Source organism: Sander lucioperca, chromosome 21, assembly GCF_008315115.2.
Source record: "Sander lucioperca isolate FBNREF2018 chromosome 21, SLUC_FBN_1.2, whole genome shotgun sequence".
In the NCBI taxonomy this organism is placed as follows: Eukaryota; Metazoa; Chordata; class Actinopteri; order Perciformes; family Percidae; genus Sander; species Sander lucioperca.
This window is the reverse complement of record NC_050193.1, coordinates 833,898-850,838: the sequence shown is the minus strand read 5'-3', so window position 1 is coordinate 850,838 and position 16,941 is coordinate 833,898. Positions and strand designations below refer to the sequence as shown.

At 43.9% G+C, this 16,941-nt stretch overlaps 2 protein-coding genes and 1 pseudogene across 4 annotated transcripts in view; 1 reads left to right on the top strand and 2 right to left on the bottom strand.

The window, feature by feature from the left end:
• Positions 1 to 16,941, bottom strand: part of LOC116055156 (SE-cephalotoxin-like) — a 521,701-nt gene that overhangs the window by 370,310 nt on the left and 134,450 nt on the right. The gene's annotated exons all lie outside the window — the stretch shown is intronic.
• LOC116062301 overlaps positions 1 to 16,941 on the bottom strand; it is a 1,036,964-nt pseudogene that overhangs the window by 896,343 nt on the left and 123,680 nt on the right.
• LOC116055152 (protein NLRC3-like) overlaps positions 12,610 to 16,941 on the top strand; it is a 48,071-nt gene continuing 43,739 nt past the window's right edge. The window contains exons 1-4 of one of the 3 annotated variants that reach the window (XM_031306955.2): positions 14,521 to 14,865; positions 14,953 to 14,988; positions 15,257 to 15,340; positions 16,736 to 16,814. In XM_031306955.2, the coding sequence (XP_031162815.2) occupies positions 14,699 to 14,865; positions 14,953 to 14,988; positions 15,257 to 15,340; positions 16,736 to 16,814 (366 nt within the window). In that variant the 5' untranslated portion in view covers positions 14,521 to 14,698. Of the gene's footprint in view, positions 12,685 to 13,400; positions 13,416 to 14,520; positions 14,866 to 14,952; positions 15,136 to 15,256; positions 15,341 to 16,735; positions 16,815 to 16,941 lie in introns of those variants that run through there. The other 2 variants (XR_004896179.1, XR_004896180.1) reach the window with 2 other exon arrangements.

Sequence of the window (16,941 nt, the reverse complement as noted above, 5' to 3'; positions counted from 1 at the left end):
GGCCACAGCCGTTACGCAACAAATACGGACCTGGTGGGTATTGACGGACGGCGGAGCACGCAGCCGTTCCGCAGCGGAGCCGGTCTGCAGACGTTCCGCATCCTGTGGAAATCCACGGTAAACAAAAGAGCAACTTAACATTCAGAAACTTCACGGGAGAAAGGAGGAGACCACACATCTTTTTTATAAACCTCCATAGTAAATGAAAGACTTAAATTCTGGTTTCTATCTCTGGGGAAACTCTGAAACATTTAGTGTGTTCAGCCGAAGCAAAACCAAAACTACTGTCTCCAAACTTAGAGAGTAAAACCTGATTTTATATTCCACTGACATGACTAATAAATGTGATACCATAACCATATTGGAATAACATAATGTTGCATTATTTTCTTCCAGGTACATCCACTATGCAGTTAAAGAAGTGATTTAAACAAGTGAATCACTTTTTAGAATAGTTGATTCCTTCAGTAGATGCTGACTCTCCGTCTGCCTCCTCCTCCTTCAGGGCGCTTCCTCCTGAGCCAGCGGCATCATGGGAGGTTCCACCTCCTCCCTCGTTGACGAAACACACAGGCTTTTCAGAGAGACGTCAGCCATGACACTTTGAAGTGTGGAGTCTTTCTAATGACGTATTTTCACAGTCTGATACTTTAACAGTTTTTGACAAACTGAGGGTTTCTTGACTTGCAAAATGATCTTTTAAACTGACAAACATCATATGTGTAATTCATGACTCAATTCAGGAAAAAACAGGATCGAAATAAATATTGGTGTCTCCCTGTTCACTACAGAACATATTTTTTTCTGAAATAAGATCACATGATGGTCCAGTGGAAAGGGAGGGACTTCACCTCTCTATCACCTCTCTGGCTGTGCCAGTGGTCCAACCAGTCAGAATGCATACTTTCATAGTGAAGTGAGGACACACACACACACACACTGATTAATGATAAGAAACTGTGTCACTTCACTTTGTCTGTTGGAAGTTGAAGTTGACAGCTAGCTAGACTATCCAATCTGAGTTCTTGAGACTATGGTTAACTGCTCCTCAGGTCTCTGCAGGGTAAGTGAGTTTTTTTATTTTGCATGACTAAAACAACTTTCGAATGTACACATGTTCCACCAAAACAAGTTTCTTCCCGAGACTATTTTGCAGAGGCACCGTGGCTCCGTCCGGCGCTTAGCACCGCCCAGAGACGATTTATTGGTTTAAAGAAATGCCAATAAACCAGAGCACTTTTTTCTCCCATCCAAGAATGCTGTGTGGATTAGCCAGACCTTCCCCCGTGGCGCTGTGGAGGAAGGTCTATCAATGCAAGATATTCAAATGATAATTCAATGTGCCAGCGAAACAGCACCCAGCCTATAGCATTACATTTACTACGTCACCGGTCTATTTTTGTTTCTCCATTTCAAAATGACAGTTCAATCTCATCAAGGTGGGTCTTTAGTTGGGACATCACTTGCCTTTTTCATGATTACTATTGCCATGGTAACATATAAACCAACTTCCGGAAACTTCCATACTATCATACATTTGGACTATAAATGTAATTAATGATATCCACAATCAGTGATGGGAATAACAGTGTTATAAATAACGGCGTTACTAACGGCGTTACTTTTTTTCAGTAACGAGTAATCTAATTGATTACTCTTCCCATCTTAATAACGCCGTTACCATTACTGCCAAAAAATGCGGCGCGTTACTATATTTGAAGCTGTTTTTCATCAGACCAACTAGATCTCTGAGTCTGAGCCGAGAGGCAAAGACTTTTTTTACTGTTCTTCCTTGGTTAGTGGGCAGTGCACGACACAAGCGCATACATGCTGACGATTGGCTGAGGTTGAGTAAAATGTCATGTTAAACACGCATAGTCGGACACACAAGAACAACAGGTATGGCGTGAAATCAAGGAGAGGGTTAACTTTTCCTGCTACAGATTTCCCACCGTGGTCAGAAAGAACAGAGGAGACACTTTGTTTCTCTATGCCTCTAGAGTCGGTACTCGCTCTGAAGATAATCGCCATCACTCTCTCACTTCTCCCTCGCTCTATCACCTACTCCACACACACACACACACACACACACACACACACACACACACACACACACACACACACATGCCTGCTCGACGCACACACCAGGGCACAAGTATAAAGATCAGGCCACTTGCGTTATTTGCACTACAAAGAGTGTATATATTTGTTGTTTATTTTTGGTATAGTAAGCACTAACAAGCATAATTTAATTTTGCCCAGTTGTGGCCTGTTGAGGTGTTGTGTTATTTGTATCGATCCACTATATAAACATAATATCTACATGCATGGCATTTGATTGGAGGCTAGTCTCACTTTGTCCCACAGCAACATTAAAATAGTTTAGATTTGTGTACATTGTTTCTGTTAATAATGTATTGTATTAAGTGGTAATCCGAACGCACCCCTGGCTCACAGCTAGTGAGGAGGTGGGTTAATAACGAGGTAAGCGATTATGATTGGCTAAGGCAGAGTCATGTTTCATGGTAGCCAATCAGAGCCAGTGTTTTTACACACATGCCAGCACGCGCCACACACACACAGACACACACACACACACACAACATCTGAACAGAGATTCGATGAAGCAGCAGAGATGGTGAGTCAGGAGCAATCCGATGAAAAGTTGACATTTTCAAGGTGGAGATATAAGCACTACTTCAAATTCATTGTGGTCAAAGGCAAGAACGTGCATGTAATATGTACATTATGTCCAGGAGCGAAGACTTTGTCGACATCCGTTGTAAGCAACTCTAATTTAATGAACGACACAAGCATCTACAAAGCTAGTGGCCAAAAACAGCGATACCTCCACCACAGAAGATAGTTCGCCATTCACTAGCAAAGAAGGACTCGGAGCAAAGTCCTCCAAGCAGCAAAAGCTAGATCTTTCTGCCTCACGACAAAAAAACTGCTAAAAAAAAATCCAAATTCTTTGACATATAGCAAATTTTTTTTTTAACAGTAACGCAAATAGTTACTTTGCTTTTCTGTCTTGTCATGTCTAGTTTTACTTTCTGTGTTTTCCCGCCTTTGTTGATTGTCCTGCCCCACCCTGATGTGTTTCACCTGCTGTATCACCTGTCCTTCATTTGTTCATTACCTCATGTATTTAACCTCTGTGTTCCCTTTGTCTCTTGTTAGATCGTTTTGTATCCGTTCGTGTCTGTTAGTATGCTCACTCTGTGTGTCTGTATCTTCCCTGCGCTCTTTGTGTTCCCGCTTTTGATGTCCTGTTCTTTTGTTTGACTTTGATTCTGGACTTAGTTTTTTGCCTGCCTCAGTTTGTACCCCTCATGCAGTCTGTTTTGCATTTTTTGGCTTTTTGGATCCCTTTTTGTATTCGCTCGTATTTGCTTCCTGCAAATAAATCATCGTGTGCAACCTTCTCCTGCCTGCCTGCCTGTCTCATCTCTGCGTTAGGGCCCACTTTTCCCTGCCTCCCCGTAACAGGACGATCTAACCAGACATGGGCCCAGCAGAGTTCAAGCCTCTCCTTCACCCAAGGGAACCAAAAGTGGAGCTGATGACCTCTTTGTTTAGTTCTCTTGTCAGGGAGGATCACATCGCAGCCTGGCATCTTCTGATGGTTCGGTGGGAGGACGTGGAGCGGGAAGTTGGCCTTCCAGAGCCTGACGTTTCACCCAACAGCCAACCTCCTCTCCAGTCTGCTAGCACCTTGGCCATCGGTGCATGCTTTGTAAGCCAGCCTGTCCCTTTGCCGGTTTCCCCAGGACTCTCGTTGGACTGCTCAGATGCAACCTGGTCAGCTTACACCCCCGACCACCAGCAGTCCTTTGAGGGTACCCGTCTGGCCCTCTTTTCCGGGACCCGTGGAGGCCGAAGACGGGGAAAGGGAAGACATGGCTCCCGTCACTGTTCCCCGCTTCAGCCTCTCCTGACCCCAGAGGCTGAGCTCCTCAGTGTCCCAGTGTCCCCGGGCTGACGTGCAGCTCTCCTGACCCTGGGCTGACGACAGGCTAGCTAGCAGCCCCCCTGAATCCAAGCTAGCTAGCAGCCTTCCTGAGCCCAGGCTAGCTAGCAGCCCCCTTGAGCCCCAGCTAGCTAGCAGCCCCCCTGAATCCAAGCTAGCTAGCAGCCTTCCTGAGCCCAGGCTAGCTAGCAGCCTCCCTGATCCCCGGCTGACTAGTAGCCTCCCAGATTCCCCGCTAGCTAGCAGCTCCCCTGAATCTAGGCTAGCTAGCAGCCTCTCAGAGCCCCAGCTAGCTAGCAACCTCCCTGAATCCGGGCTAGCTAGCAACCTCCCTGAGCCCCAGCTAGCTAGCAACCCCCCTAAATCCAGGCTAGCTTGCAAACCCCCTGAATCCAGGCTACCTAGTAACCCCCCTGAGCCCCGGCTAGCTAGCAGCCTTCCTAGTGTCCCCGGGGGGGCCCAGTGTCCCAGCACTGCCCAGCTTCCCCGAGCTTTCCATTGTCCCCGAGTTTTCCTGTGTCCGAGCTTCCTAGTGTCCCCGAGCTTCCTAGCGTTTCCGAGTTTCCTAGCGTTTCCGAGTTTCCTAGAGTCCCCGAGTTTCCTAGCGTTTCCGAGTTTCCTAGAGTCCCCGAGTTTCCTAGAGTCCCCAACTTTCCTAGAGTCCCCGAGTTTCCTAGAGTCCCCGAGTTTCCTAGCGTTTCCGAGTTCCCTAGCGTTTCCGAGTTCCTTAGTGTCCCCAGGTTGTCCTTGATCCCGGATCCCCGGCTGACTACCAGCCTTCCTGATCCCCGGCTGGCTGGCAGCCTTCCTGATCCCCGGCTGGCTAGCAGCCTTCCTGATCCCCAGCTGACTAGCAGCTTTCCTGATCCCCGGCTGGCTAGCAGCCTCCCAGATTCCCTGCTAGCTAGAAGCCCCCCTGAATCCAAGCTAGCTAGCAACCCCCCTGAGCCTAGGTTAGCTAGCAGCCTCCCTGATCCCCGGCTGGTTAGTAGCCTCCCTAATCCCTGGCTGGCTAGCCGCCCCCCTGAATCCCGGCTTGTGCTATAACCGCCCCTGAGACCACCCCTGAGACCGCCGGTCTTAGTTTTTTGCCTGCCTCAGTTTGTACCCCTCATGCAGTCTGTTTTTCATTTTTTGGCTTTTTGGATCCCTTTTTGTATTTGCTCGTATTTGCTTCCTGCAAATAAATCATCGTGTGCAACCTTCTCCTGCCTGCCTGCCTGCCTGCCTCATCTCTGCGTTTGGGCCCACTTTTCCCTGCCTCCCCGTAACAAACGAGTTACTTTTATCATAGAGTAATTCAGTTACTAACTCAGTTACTTTTTGGAACAAGTAGTGAGTAACTATAACTAATTACTTTTTTAAAGTAACGTTCCCAACACTGTACTTTCATAATTTGTAACTGAGTAACTAATTTAGTTACTTTTTGAAAGAAGTAACTAGTAACTGGAACTAATTACTTTTTAAAAGTAACTTGCCCAACACTGTCCACAGACTTATAAAAACGCAATTTTGGATATCTAAAATTAATATTCTGAATTAATTATTATGGATATTGTATCTAAAATTGGAGTTCTTCCTAGCGAAAGGCTCTCCTACCCAGGACAAGACTATAACAATTGACAACTCTGTGGTAGTCCCCACCCAGACTGCTAGAAACCTGGGTGTGACACTTGACAACCAACTAATCTTCACTGCCAACATCGCTGCAACTACCCGATCGGGTAGATACATGCTGCATAACATCAGAAGGATACGTCCCCTTCTAACCCCTTCAGGTTCTGGTTCAGGCTCTAGTCATCTCACGTCTAGACTACTGCAACTCCCTCCTGATTGGCCTGCCTGCATGTGCCGTCCGGCCCCTGCAGCTCATTCAGAACGCAGAAGCTCGACTTGTCTTCAACCTCCCCAAATTCTCTCACACTACACCGCTCCTCCACTCTCTTCACTGGTTACCAATTGCTGCCCGCATCCGCTTCAAGATACTAGTACTTGCATACAGGGCCACGAACAGATCAGCCCCGGCATACATCCAGGACATGGTCAAACACTATACCCCAACCCGCCCGCTCAGCTCTGCATCAGCCAACCTGCTTGCTGCCCCCTCACAGCGAGGGAGAACTAATCACTCAACGAAATCCCGACTGTGTGCTATCCTGGCTCCTAAATGGTGGAATGAACTCCCTATTGACATCAGGATGGCCGAAAACCTACACATCTTCCGCCGAAGACTAAAAACACATCTCTTCCGACTACACCTAGAAAAATGAAGAAAAAAAAAATTGTGTATATATATCTCTCTTGATACTGCACTTTTCATATGGCTCTTTGTAGCATTACCTATTTAGAGCTAATGTACTTGCACTTACTACTTGTTGTCTGGAGTTTGCACCTTCAAGGTTGAACGCACTTAATTGTAAGTTGCTTTGGATAAAAGCGTCAGCTAAAAGACATGTAAAATGTAATGTAATAACTCTGTAGATATCTAGTATGATGATTCTGGACAGGAAGAATGACGTGGATATAAGAAATGTTCTTATTGACTAGGAATAATTACATTATGGATATTTGCAATAAATATCCAGTCTAGCTAATAAATGTTAAAACAGCTTTCCATACCCTCGGCCTCTGGCATCGTGTAAAGAGAACAATGATTACATAGACAAGTTCTGCAGCGATCACTCTGTTCATGTTTGTTTGTTTCTTCACTTGGAATAGATTTCACTCTCATTGAAAACAATTACAAGCTAAAAACTGCTCTGATCAGGACCTCGAAATCCGGACATGTTCTGTCTGTTTGCCTTTCTGTCTGTCTCTCTGTCTCTCTCTCTCTCTCTCTCTCTCTCTCTCTCTCTCTGTTTCAGAACTACAGGCAGCACCCCTCCTACACATTTCACCATTTCATAGCACAAACACCCTCTGTTTTAGCTGTGGCGCTAACAGTTATTATGTCAAAATATTTAGACACCAAACAGCATCAAACCACTTGCCAGCATACAGAGCATCTACCGGTATATGTGGGGTTGGAACATCATCAAAGATAAGATAAGATAGACTTTATTAATCCCACACTGGGGAAATTCCAGTGCTACAGCAGCTCAAAAGAAAAATGTACATCAGAGTAACACAATACACATTAAGTAGACATAGGAGAAGAAAACATACATAAAGTACAGGGAATGGAAAAATAGAATAGAATTAGTTATAATAATATTAACAGTAATAAAAACAACCGTATTTACACAATAAACAACCTTATATAAACAGACAGTATATAAACACAGATATACAGATGAGTAAGGTGCGAATGAATAGATATGACATATTGTACAGTTGTAGGTGACACAGAGTAATAGATATAGATATATATATATATATATATCCCGTAGATATATATATATATATATATATATATATATATATATATATATATATATATATATAGATAAATGTGCATAGTGCAGAATATAGTCCAGTGATGCTCATATTGCAGAAACAGCTAGCAGTGCTACATTATGATGTTGCATTAAAGAGTCTGACTGCTGCTGGAATGAAGGACCTGCGGTAGCGCTCCTTCTTGCACTGATGGTGCAGCAGTCTGCTGCTGAAGGAGCTGCTCAGGGAACTCACAGTCTCATGTAGGGGGTGAGAAGTGTTGCCCATGATTGATGCCAGCCTGGCTAACATCCTCCTCTCCCCCCACCTCCTCTATGGTGTCCAGAGGGCAGACCAGAACAGAGCTAGCCCTCTTCACCAGTTTGTTGAGTCTCTTCCTGTCCCTCTCTGTGCTCCCAGCTCCCCAGCAGGCTACTGCATAAAAGATTGCAGACGCAACCACAGAGTCATGAAATGTTTTTAACAGAGTCCTGCACACACCAAAGGACCTCAGCCTCCTCAGCAGGTGGAGACGGCTTTGGCCCTTTTTGTACAGGGCGTCTGTGTTTTTGGACCAGTCCAGTTTATTGTTGAGGTGAACACCCAGATATTTGTATGTCTCCACCGTCTCAATGTCGACACCCTGGATGTTCACCGGTGTAGTACCAGGCGGCCTCCGGCAAAAGTCAACCACCATCTCCTTTGTCTTGCTGGCGTTGATGTGAAGGTCATTTGACTCACACCAATTGACAAAGTCCCCGAAGACCTCCCGGTATCCGGTGTGTTGTGCCTGAAGTCCGCTGTATACAGGGTGAAGAGAAACGGGGCGAGCACTGTACCCTGTGGTGCTCCTGTGCTGCTCATCACCACATCAGACACAGTCCTGGAGCCTCACATACTGTGGTCTGTCAGTGAGGTAACTGATGGTCCATGCAGACAGGTGGGGGTCAACTCCAGCTCCCAATAGCTTCCCCCAGAGCAGTGATGGTTGGATTGTATTGAAAGCACTGGAGAAATCAAAAAACATGACCCTCACAGTGCTCCCAGTGTTCTCCAGATGTGACAGTGATCTGTGTGATAGATAGATAATGGCATCCTCCACCCCTATGCCTGGTTGGTAAGCAAACTGTAGGGGGTCCAGTTCTGAGCTCACCAGGGTTCTCAGGTGTTGTAATACAATCCTCTCCAAGGTCTTCATCAGCTGAGAAGTTAAGGCTACCGGTCTGAAGTGGTTGGGCTCCCTGGGATGCGCAGTTTTAGGAACTGGGACCACACACAAAGTCTTCCACAGGACTGGAACTCGCTCCAGACTCAGGTTCAGGTTGAAGATGTGCAGGATGACCTCACTGAGCTGATCTGCACACTCTTTAAGCAGATTCCATCCGGGCCTTCCTAGCCTTGATCTTTTTTAGCTCCTTCTTCACCTGATTGACTGTCAGAGAGAGACTGCTAGAGGGAGGTGTAGGTGCTCCCTGGAGAGAAGAATGGGGGGAGGGGTGTGAAACATTCATTAATGAAGAATCAGAAGCAGTGGACAGGTGTGAAGTGGGTGATGCTGATGTCTCAGAAGCCCTGGGGGATGAGGTGGTCCGCAGTGGCCAGAGAGGAAAAGATTGAGTCACTGACAGGTCTAAAGTATGGTTGGAGGGGGGAGGAGAGGGGGTAGAATCAAATCTATTGAAAAAAAGATTTAATTCATTTGCCCTGTCACGGTCACCAGAAACAAAGCCTCTGCCACTGTCTTTGTTTTGACCAGAGATGATTTTCAGCCTAACCCGGAAGTAGGCAGAATTTAACCCGGAAGTGGGTCAGGTTGTCTTGAAATGGGCGGGGCTTTAACCGGCATGTTATTTTAAGCATGCAATTGATATGGGTTGATCAGAAGTTGTTAATATTTATTGCTGATTAGAAAACTATTTACATGACAGCATCAGCATTGAACTTCAGATCAATGGTTTTGATCACGATAACAAACAAACATATATACAGAACAAGTTTTGCAACAATGAATACAACACATGCGGTTGCAATTATGAAGTAAAATGTAATGAACAAGAGTTTTCATACTCAACATAACTTTCTTTTTTTAACTTTTAATTTTTTTATGATCAGTGTGATTTTTTTTTTTTGGTTCTTTTTTTAATTTTTTTATTTCCACACCAGGTATGTGTGTGTGTGTGTGTGTGTGTGTGTGTGTGTGTGTGTGTGTGAGTGTGTGTGAGTGAGTAAGAGAGAGACAGAGAAAGAGAGAGAGAGGGGCGGGGGGGACTGTGTTCTACGGATCAAATAGTCCGACACTGTTTAAAAAAAAAATCTCCGACAGGCAGAGACACAACGCGAGTCTCATTCTACCAGCACCACGTCTGAACAAACCCCACGTTTACCAGAACTCTACTGGTTAATAAGGAAGTACTACAAACCAAAGTAAAAAACAAACCTGAAGCTGAAGAAAACCTAAACGTTAAAGGAAAAGACCCGCGAACCTGAGTGACTGAGGGAGAGACAGAGAGAGAGAGAGAGAGCTGTTCTCTTCTCAGTGTTCTGTGTGTGAGTGAGCAGAGCGGGACACAGCAAGTGTGTAGGGGAGGGGCGCTGAATCACAGAACGCAGACACAGTCAGCTACCCAATACTCGTTTCAGCCATGTATCCAGCTCAACTCTACTTCTTAGGTATGGTGTTCTCCACAAAGAAATTAATGTAGTCCGTAACACAGTGAGTGAGACTGTCAATGTCCTCCCCATGTGACCTACAGAGCATTTCCCAGTCCATGGTCTCAAAACAGTCTCTCAGTGCTTCACTGGCCTTCTCAGACCATTTCCTCACATACCTTGTGGTGGGGGGGTTGTTTACTCACCAAAGATGTGTAAGCAGGCAGAAGATGGACCAGGTTGTGATCTGAGCGGCCCAGCAGGGGGAGGGGTGAAGAGATGTATGCCTCTTTGATGTTTGCATACAGCAGATCCAGTGTTTTACTGTCCCTTGTGTGGCATTTAACATACTGAGTAAATGTGGGAAGTGTTTAGGAAAGGGGAGCATGATTAAAGTCTCCGGAGATGAGGAAGAGACTGTGGGTGCGATGTCTGCAACCGTGACACGACAGTGTGTAGGAGCTCACATGCAGCTGTAGCATTAGCCGAAGGGGGGATGGAAACATTTATCACAATGATGTGCGAAAACTCCCTCGGGACGTAATATGGCCGCATGCTAACCGTTAGCAACTCAATGTCATTGGTGCAACACTGTTCCTTTACACTGACGTGCCCGGGATTACACCATCTGTCATTCACAAACATCGCTATTCCCCCACCCTTCCTCTTACCGCTCTCCTTTGCTCTCCTGTCCGCTCTCACAATTTGAAATCCATCCAGTGTGACCAGTGAGTCTGTAGTGAGTTCATTCAGCCACGTCTCCGTGAAGCACATGACGCTGCACTCCCGGTATTCGCTCTCTGGCCTGGTTAGCGCCGTTAGCTCTTTCATCTTATTGGGGAGAGGTCTTACATTCCCCATAATAACAGACAGAATGAAAGTCCAAGCTCTGCATCCCCTCCTTTTTCTCCTAAATAATTCCTCAGGGATCTCCGGTCTCTCAGTAGAAAGAGTCCTAGTGTTCCTCAGTGCTAACAGCTGTTCCCGAGTGTAAACAATGGAGCTGTGGCTCCGAATGGTTCTCCCATTGCAAAGTTGTAAAGTCCCAGAAAAAAGAAAAGAGACACAGCTAATCTCCACAGTAGTACATCCATATATGCACATACATTGAAGAAAGAAATACAAATATGAGAAATGCACTAAAATTCACAGAAAAAGGCTCAGAGCTGCTGCAACAGGCTCACTCGGCGCCATCTTTTATCAAATGTGGTACATCCAATTTTTCTGATAAACACCCACATTAGTTTTTTCTGGTTCTGCTAGTGGTCCAACCTAGTCTGGCTATCACCAGACCAAGCTCAATCTTTTAAGATTGAACATTAGTCTGGGGAGTCTGCTCTGTATTTTCTACTGCACAGATCCAACCACCATTCCAGCCTGAGTTGCAGGGTGAAATCAAATCGCCGGCAGATCGGGTTGGGTTTACCCAGTTTAGTAAAACCAACCTGATCTCACAGATTTCCGTGAAATGAACACGGCCCTTAGCTCAAAATCTGTGACAGTTTCACAGAATCGCCGAAAATTCTGTGATGGGCCCACGGAAGAATTCCATGAAATGAACACAATCACAGAAAATTCCGTGATAGGCCCACGGAATAATTCCGTGAATTGGACACGACCCCTTAAGTTAAGGAAAAGGTCGTGGGTGGGCTTACGTTTTCATGGTACGCGGGACAACAACGGGACGGTTGGGTTTAGTAGAAGAAGAGCGTGACGTTTAGGTTTAGTAAAAGAAGAACGGGACGGTTGGGTTTAGTAAAACAATAACGGGATGGTTTTGTTTAGAAAAACAATAATGGGACGCTGGACAACAACGGGACGGTTGGGTTTAGTAGAAGAAGAACGGGACGGTTGGGTTTTGTAAAAGAAGAAAGTGACAGTTGGGTTTAGGAAACGTGACACTCTGGACACGATGCCCGGTCTCCTGGGTGAAAGTTTGAAACATTGGCATTTTTTCTTTCTTTGTTAGCTGAGTATACGTTTGTGTGGACAACACTTAGTGAGGACAGAACAACGGATATCTGCAATAAATATCTAGTCTAGCATATAAATGTTAAAACAGCTTTCCATACCCTAGGCCTCTGGCATTGTGTAATGAGAATGATAACATAAACATGTTTTGCAGTGATCAGCGTGTTCATGTTTGTAGTTGTTCCTTTACTTCCCTTCTGTCTGTGGATGAAATGGAAAATATTTCACTCTCATTGAAAACAATTACAAGCTGAAAACTGCTCTGATCAGGACCTAGAAATCAGGACATCTTCTGTCTGTCTGTCTGTTTTTCTGTCTGTTTCTCTGTTTCAGTACTACAGGCACCGCAGCTCCGCAGTTTCACCATTTCACAGCACAAACACCCACTTGCTTAGCTGTGGCGCTAAAAGTTATTATGTCAAAATATTTAGACACCAAACAGCATCAAACAACTTGGCAGCATACAGAGCATCTACCGGTATATGTGGGGTTGTCATCAAATGTGACACACCCAATTTTTCTGATGCACACACACACATTAGTTTTTTTCTGGCTCCGTTAGTGGTCCAATCAGTCAGAATACATACTTTCATAGTGAAGTGAGGACACACACATACACTCTGGTTAATGATAACAAGTTGAAGCTCCTTTTCTAAACAGACCTGCTGAGGACAGAAGAGAGCTGCACACTGATTAAGTTCATGGCTGAAAGTTCAGTAAGTGGAGCTGTAATTGGTTGAGATGACGTCTTTCATTGTTGTGGTTGGAGAAACGGTTGAATTGATGGTGAACGTGTGATTGTTTAAAGCTGGGAAACAAGATGGCTCACTGTGTGAGCAGGCAGAGAGAAGTCCAGATGAAGTGTTGCTTTGAATGAAGGAGAAGAGTTGAGTCTGATCTGGGGTCTGTCAGGACTCTTATTGATGTGGAGGGGAAGGTAGCAGGGGGGGGGGGAGCACTAGGACTCAGCAGGGATCACTTTATAGGATCAGCATGTAAAATCATCTCTTCTGACGTCTTGTTAAAGTCAAGTTTGTTTTACACTTAAGGCAAAAACTGTTTTTCAATCTATAGATGTTGTGCTATTTATCTTCCATAACATGTCTTCTTTCAGACTATTGGAAAGAAAACATTTATTTTATTCCACTTTGTCTGTCTGTAGATTTCTCCACAGCCACTATCTGTAGAAGAATGTTTTAGATTTGACTGTAATTTAATGGGAACTTGTTTTTAACGTGATGTTTTTATGGTGCACATTAATCAGCAGGTTTTAGTCGAGCTTTTCTTATTCAACTGTCTGAGACACTTTTTCTGTTATACTTTTCTCTTCAGGTTTTTCTGTGTTAAAGAGGAGCTGAGCAGGAGAGACGACATTTGAAAACATGTTTCCTCGTGTGCTTCGAGTCTTCGCTGTAAAAACAACTCAAGTCCAAATTAAAGTCTAAAGGTGTGTTGACTTCAGTCAGTGGTGGAACTAAGGAAAACCAGTTTACAGAAGGGAGGGAGTGGAAGATGAGGGGGGAGGAGGGGAGGAGAGATAAGGAAGAAAAGAGAGGAGGAAAAGCGTATCAGACAGAAGGAGTAGAATAGTTGGAGGGAGGACCTCCAGTGGTCCCAGTGAGTAACTCCACCTCCTCCAGCTGATTTCTGCAGCTTCTCTGGTTTCTTCTTTTGAATCATCCAATAGTCCTTTTTGTTTAGGAAGGTTCCTAACAGAGTGAAATGACCTGAAAGTAGTTAAGTAGCTGCCATGATAAGAGCTGTTTGAATTGTCTATTTTCATACAATCATACTAATCAGGATTCATGTGGATAAATATGAGCAGAGAGGAGGGTGAGTGTGATAATAAACTATTTGCAGAACACCTTTCATACAAGAAACAGCCTACAGCTCCATGCTTTATAATAACTAAATGACATGCAGTGAGTGTTTCACATTAAAAGACATAACTAATGCAGAATAAGATGGAAAATAAAAACAGAGATGAAGTAATATTTCAACCGTGTTGTCCACGTTAGAGCCAGCATGAAACAACATGGTGAGAACACACGGGGTTAAGTATCTAGATGTGCTTTCTGTGTCCATCTTTGGAACAGTGTAGTTTTACCAGCAGACCTACGTCAGTAATATAGTTACGTAGCCGTGTCAGGGCAGTCAGATTCTCTGAGCACCGCCGTTGTCTTTTCCTAATTCTTTTTGAATTCTCCTTCACATCTTTCCTTGACCTCATGACGTTTACTATTAGGGGTTAAGGAGAAGTGGTTAGGAAAGGACATAGGAGGTAATTTCTTTGACTTTGGTCAAACACAAAATGACATTCAGCTCTGATTTCCATGAAGCAGTAAAATCCTCCAAACAGCTCCATGAGGCCATCTAGTGGACTGATAGAAGTAGAGCAGCTGATGGCAGCTTCCTCTGCTCTGATTCGTCCTCACCACTGACCAATGAGAACCAGCAGCATCTTCTCTGTCCAATAACAAACCACTATTGATCCAGGTGTTGATCAGTTCTCTGAGTTGAGTAAATTAAATGTGATAAAGTGATGAGAAAAGGCCCTTAGTAGTTCCCAGAGTTCAGTCATGTTTTCTAACTGCTTCTTTAGTCTGAGCAACAGTCCAACAAGCCAAAAGGATTCAACTGACACTGATATAACACAGAGAGAAGCAGCCAATCAGAGGACCAGCTGCTGATATTTAGCTTTTTTTCCAGGAGAAATGATGTGAGGGATGAATGAGTGATGATGTGCTGATGAATGATTGGACTGCTGCTCTCAGTGTTTCCTCTCCAGATGAAGGTGTGGACTCTGCTATGAGTCCGTGTGAGGACAGAGAGGAGGGAGTCCCTCCCTCTAAAACCACTCTGTGTGGGGAACATGACAGCCAGACCAAAGCTCAGAGGTGAGAGGACCATCTCTAACTGTCCACCACTCAGATCACTCCACCATCATTATTCACACTCAAAGCTCTGTGTGTGTTGTATTTCAGCCCAGAGAAGCAGCACAGACCTGGACCTGGACCTGGACCTGGACCTGGATCTGGACCTGGACCTGGACCTAGACCTGGACCTGGACCCAGCTATGTGTCCTTCAAGAGTCACGACTCAAAGAAGTTTTTTATTAATTTTAAACAAAGATATCACAAAAAGTATGTAGTTGTAAACTGTGTTCAGTAACACGTCCGTAATGTTTGTGTATTCAAACATTTTTTATTAGATATAAAAGTCTTTGGTGAGCTTTAATGAATTTCTTTCTATCAGGATCCATCAGAGACCAGATTGTCCTGAACCTGAACCCAGCTGTGTGTCCATGAAGAGTGACCGGTCTATGGGTTGTTTTAAAAACTTCAAAGATGGACGCCACTCTGTTGATCAAAGGTGAAGATTTCATATGAAATGCCATTTTATTTGAATTAAATAAATTAATAAATACATAAATGCATTAATAAATAAATAAATAAATATGACTTTGAAATACATCATGAAATAAATAAATGTTATGTATTTCATGCATTTAATATTGAATAAAACAGGATTCCATGATTTCAAACTGTTGATGAAAACAAAATGATGTGTTTTTATTCATTGAGATATCTCTGGGTTTTAGACGTTTTTAAAAAGTCTTTTAATGGCCAGTGACGGCATGTGTCCTGTCACCTCACTAACTCAGTTTCCAACCAGCAAGTTTACAACAAATAGTAAAATGTAAAATTACAGTTTATTCATGTTGTATATTTTTGGTGTACATCTGTCTTCTACAATATATATTTTACCTAAACTGCCCTATTGTATGCCTTTGATTTTCTTTTTATACTTGAGCCTGAGAACTTTTATTATTTTAATGCCAACGACAATAGACAATAAATAACTTTAAACCTAAATATAGGAAAATGACTCTCAGTTGAAACTCACTGCTTTGAGACCACATCTATTTCTCTTTTTATTAGATTAGATTAAACTTTATTGTCATAGCACAGAGTACCGGTACTGTGACAACAAAATGTCATTAAGCTTCTAACCAGAAGTGCAAAAATCAGTAAAGTGCAGAGTGATGTACAGAATATATACCAGGGAAAGATGCTAACAGTTTAAAAAACTGGACCAACTGGCCACCAAGGCCCTAATCTGGTACTTTTGGTGGTACATTTTGGAGATGACATTAGCTAACGTTGATGTAAATACAAGCTACAACACTGTTGAGGGCTACCAATCTAGTTCTGCAATCTCGAAGTGCTCGCATATATTATCCTTATTAGACATTAGCATTACTATTCCACCATTATAGTCACCCCACAGCATCATATTCAAGCCTGTGCTTGGACACTGCACTGAATACAGCTTTGAAATATGTCTAAATTAAATATTGGATCATACACAATGTGACCTATAACTACCTGGATACAAATAACAGACGATGTATTAAACCACTGACAGGTTTTGTCTCAGAATGAGACGACAATGTGCTGTGTTAGCAACAGGCTGTGTCAGCTAGATTGTTTCCACCATATTAAGACAAGGTCGTCATGTTCAAGTGATGTCATGCATATCTATTTGTGTTGTATTCTGTGTTTCTAACCATGTATAAGACATTGTATCTTGCTGTTGAGAGAGAGAAACGATGACCACGGTGCAGCACTCTCTCTCCCAGTATACTGAGTAAACTGTCCTTCTCGAATCTGTCTCACCTGTCATCTGATCATGCCTCTCATCATCAAGACCATTTTATTTCTTTACATCAATAATGTGAGCTAATTCTTCCTGATTCCTCCACAGAGTGGACCAGGAGAGCTCACAGGTTCCCAGTGGTCAGTCTGCCCAGCAGCATCAAAGACACCTGGACTCCATATTTATGGTCTGTACATGTACAACAACTACTTTTACATCTATTCTGTTCACAATCATCTCCATGCTGCACTTTTTAGACCAGTGGATTGTCAGTCTGTCCAACATGGATCTGATGTTTGCTTCCATGATTTCAG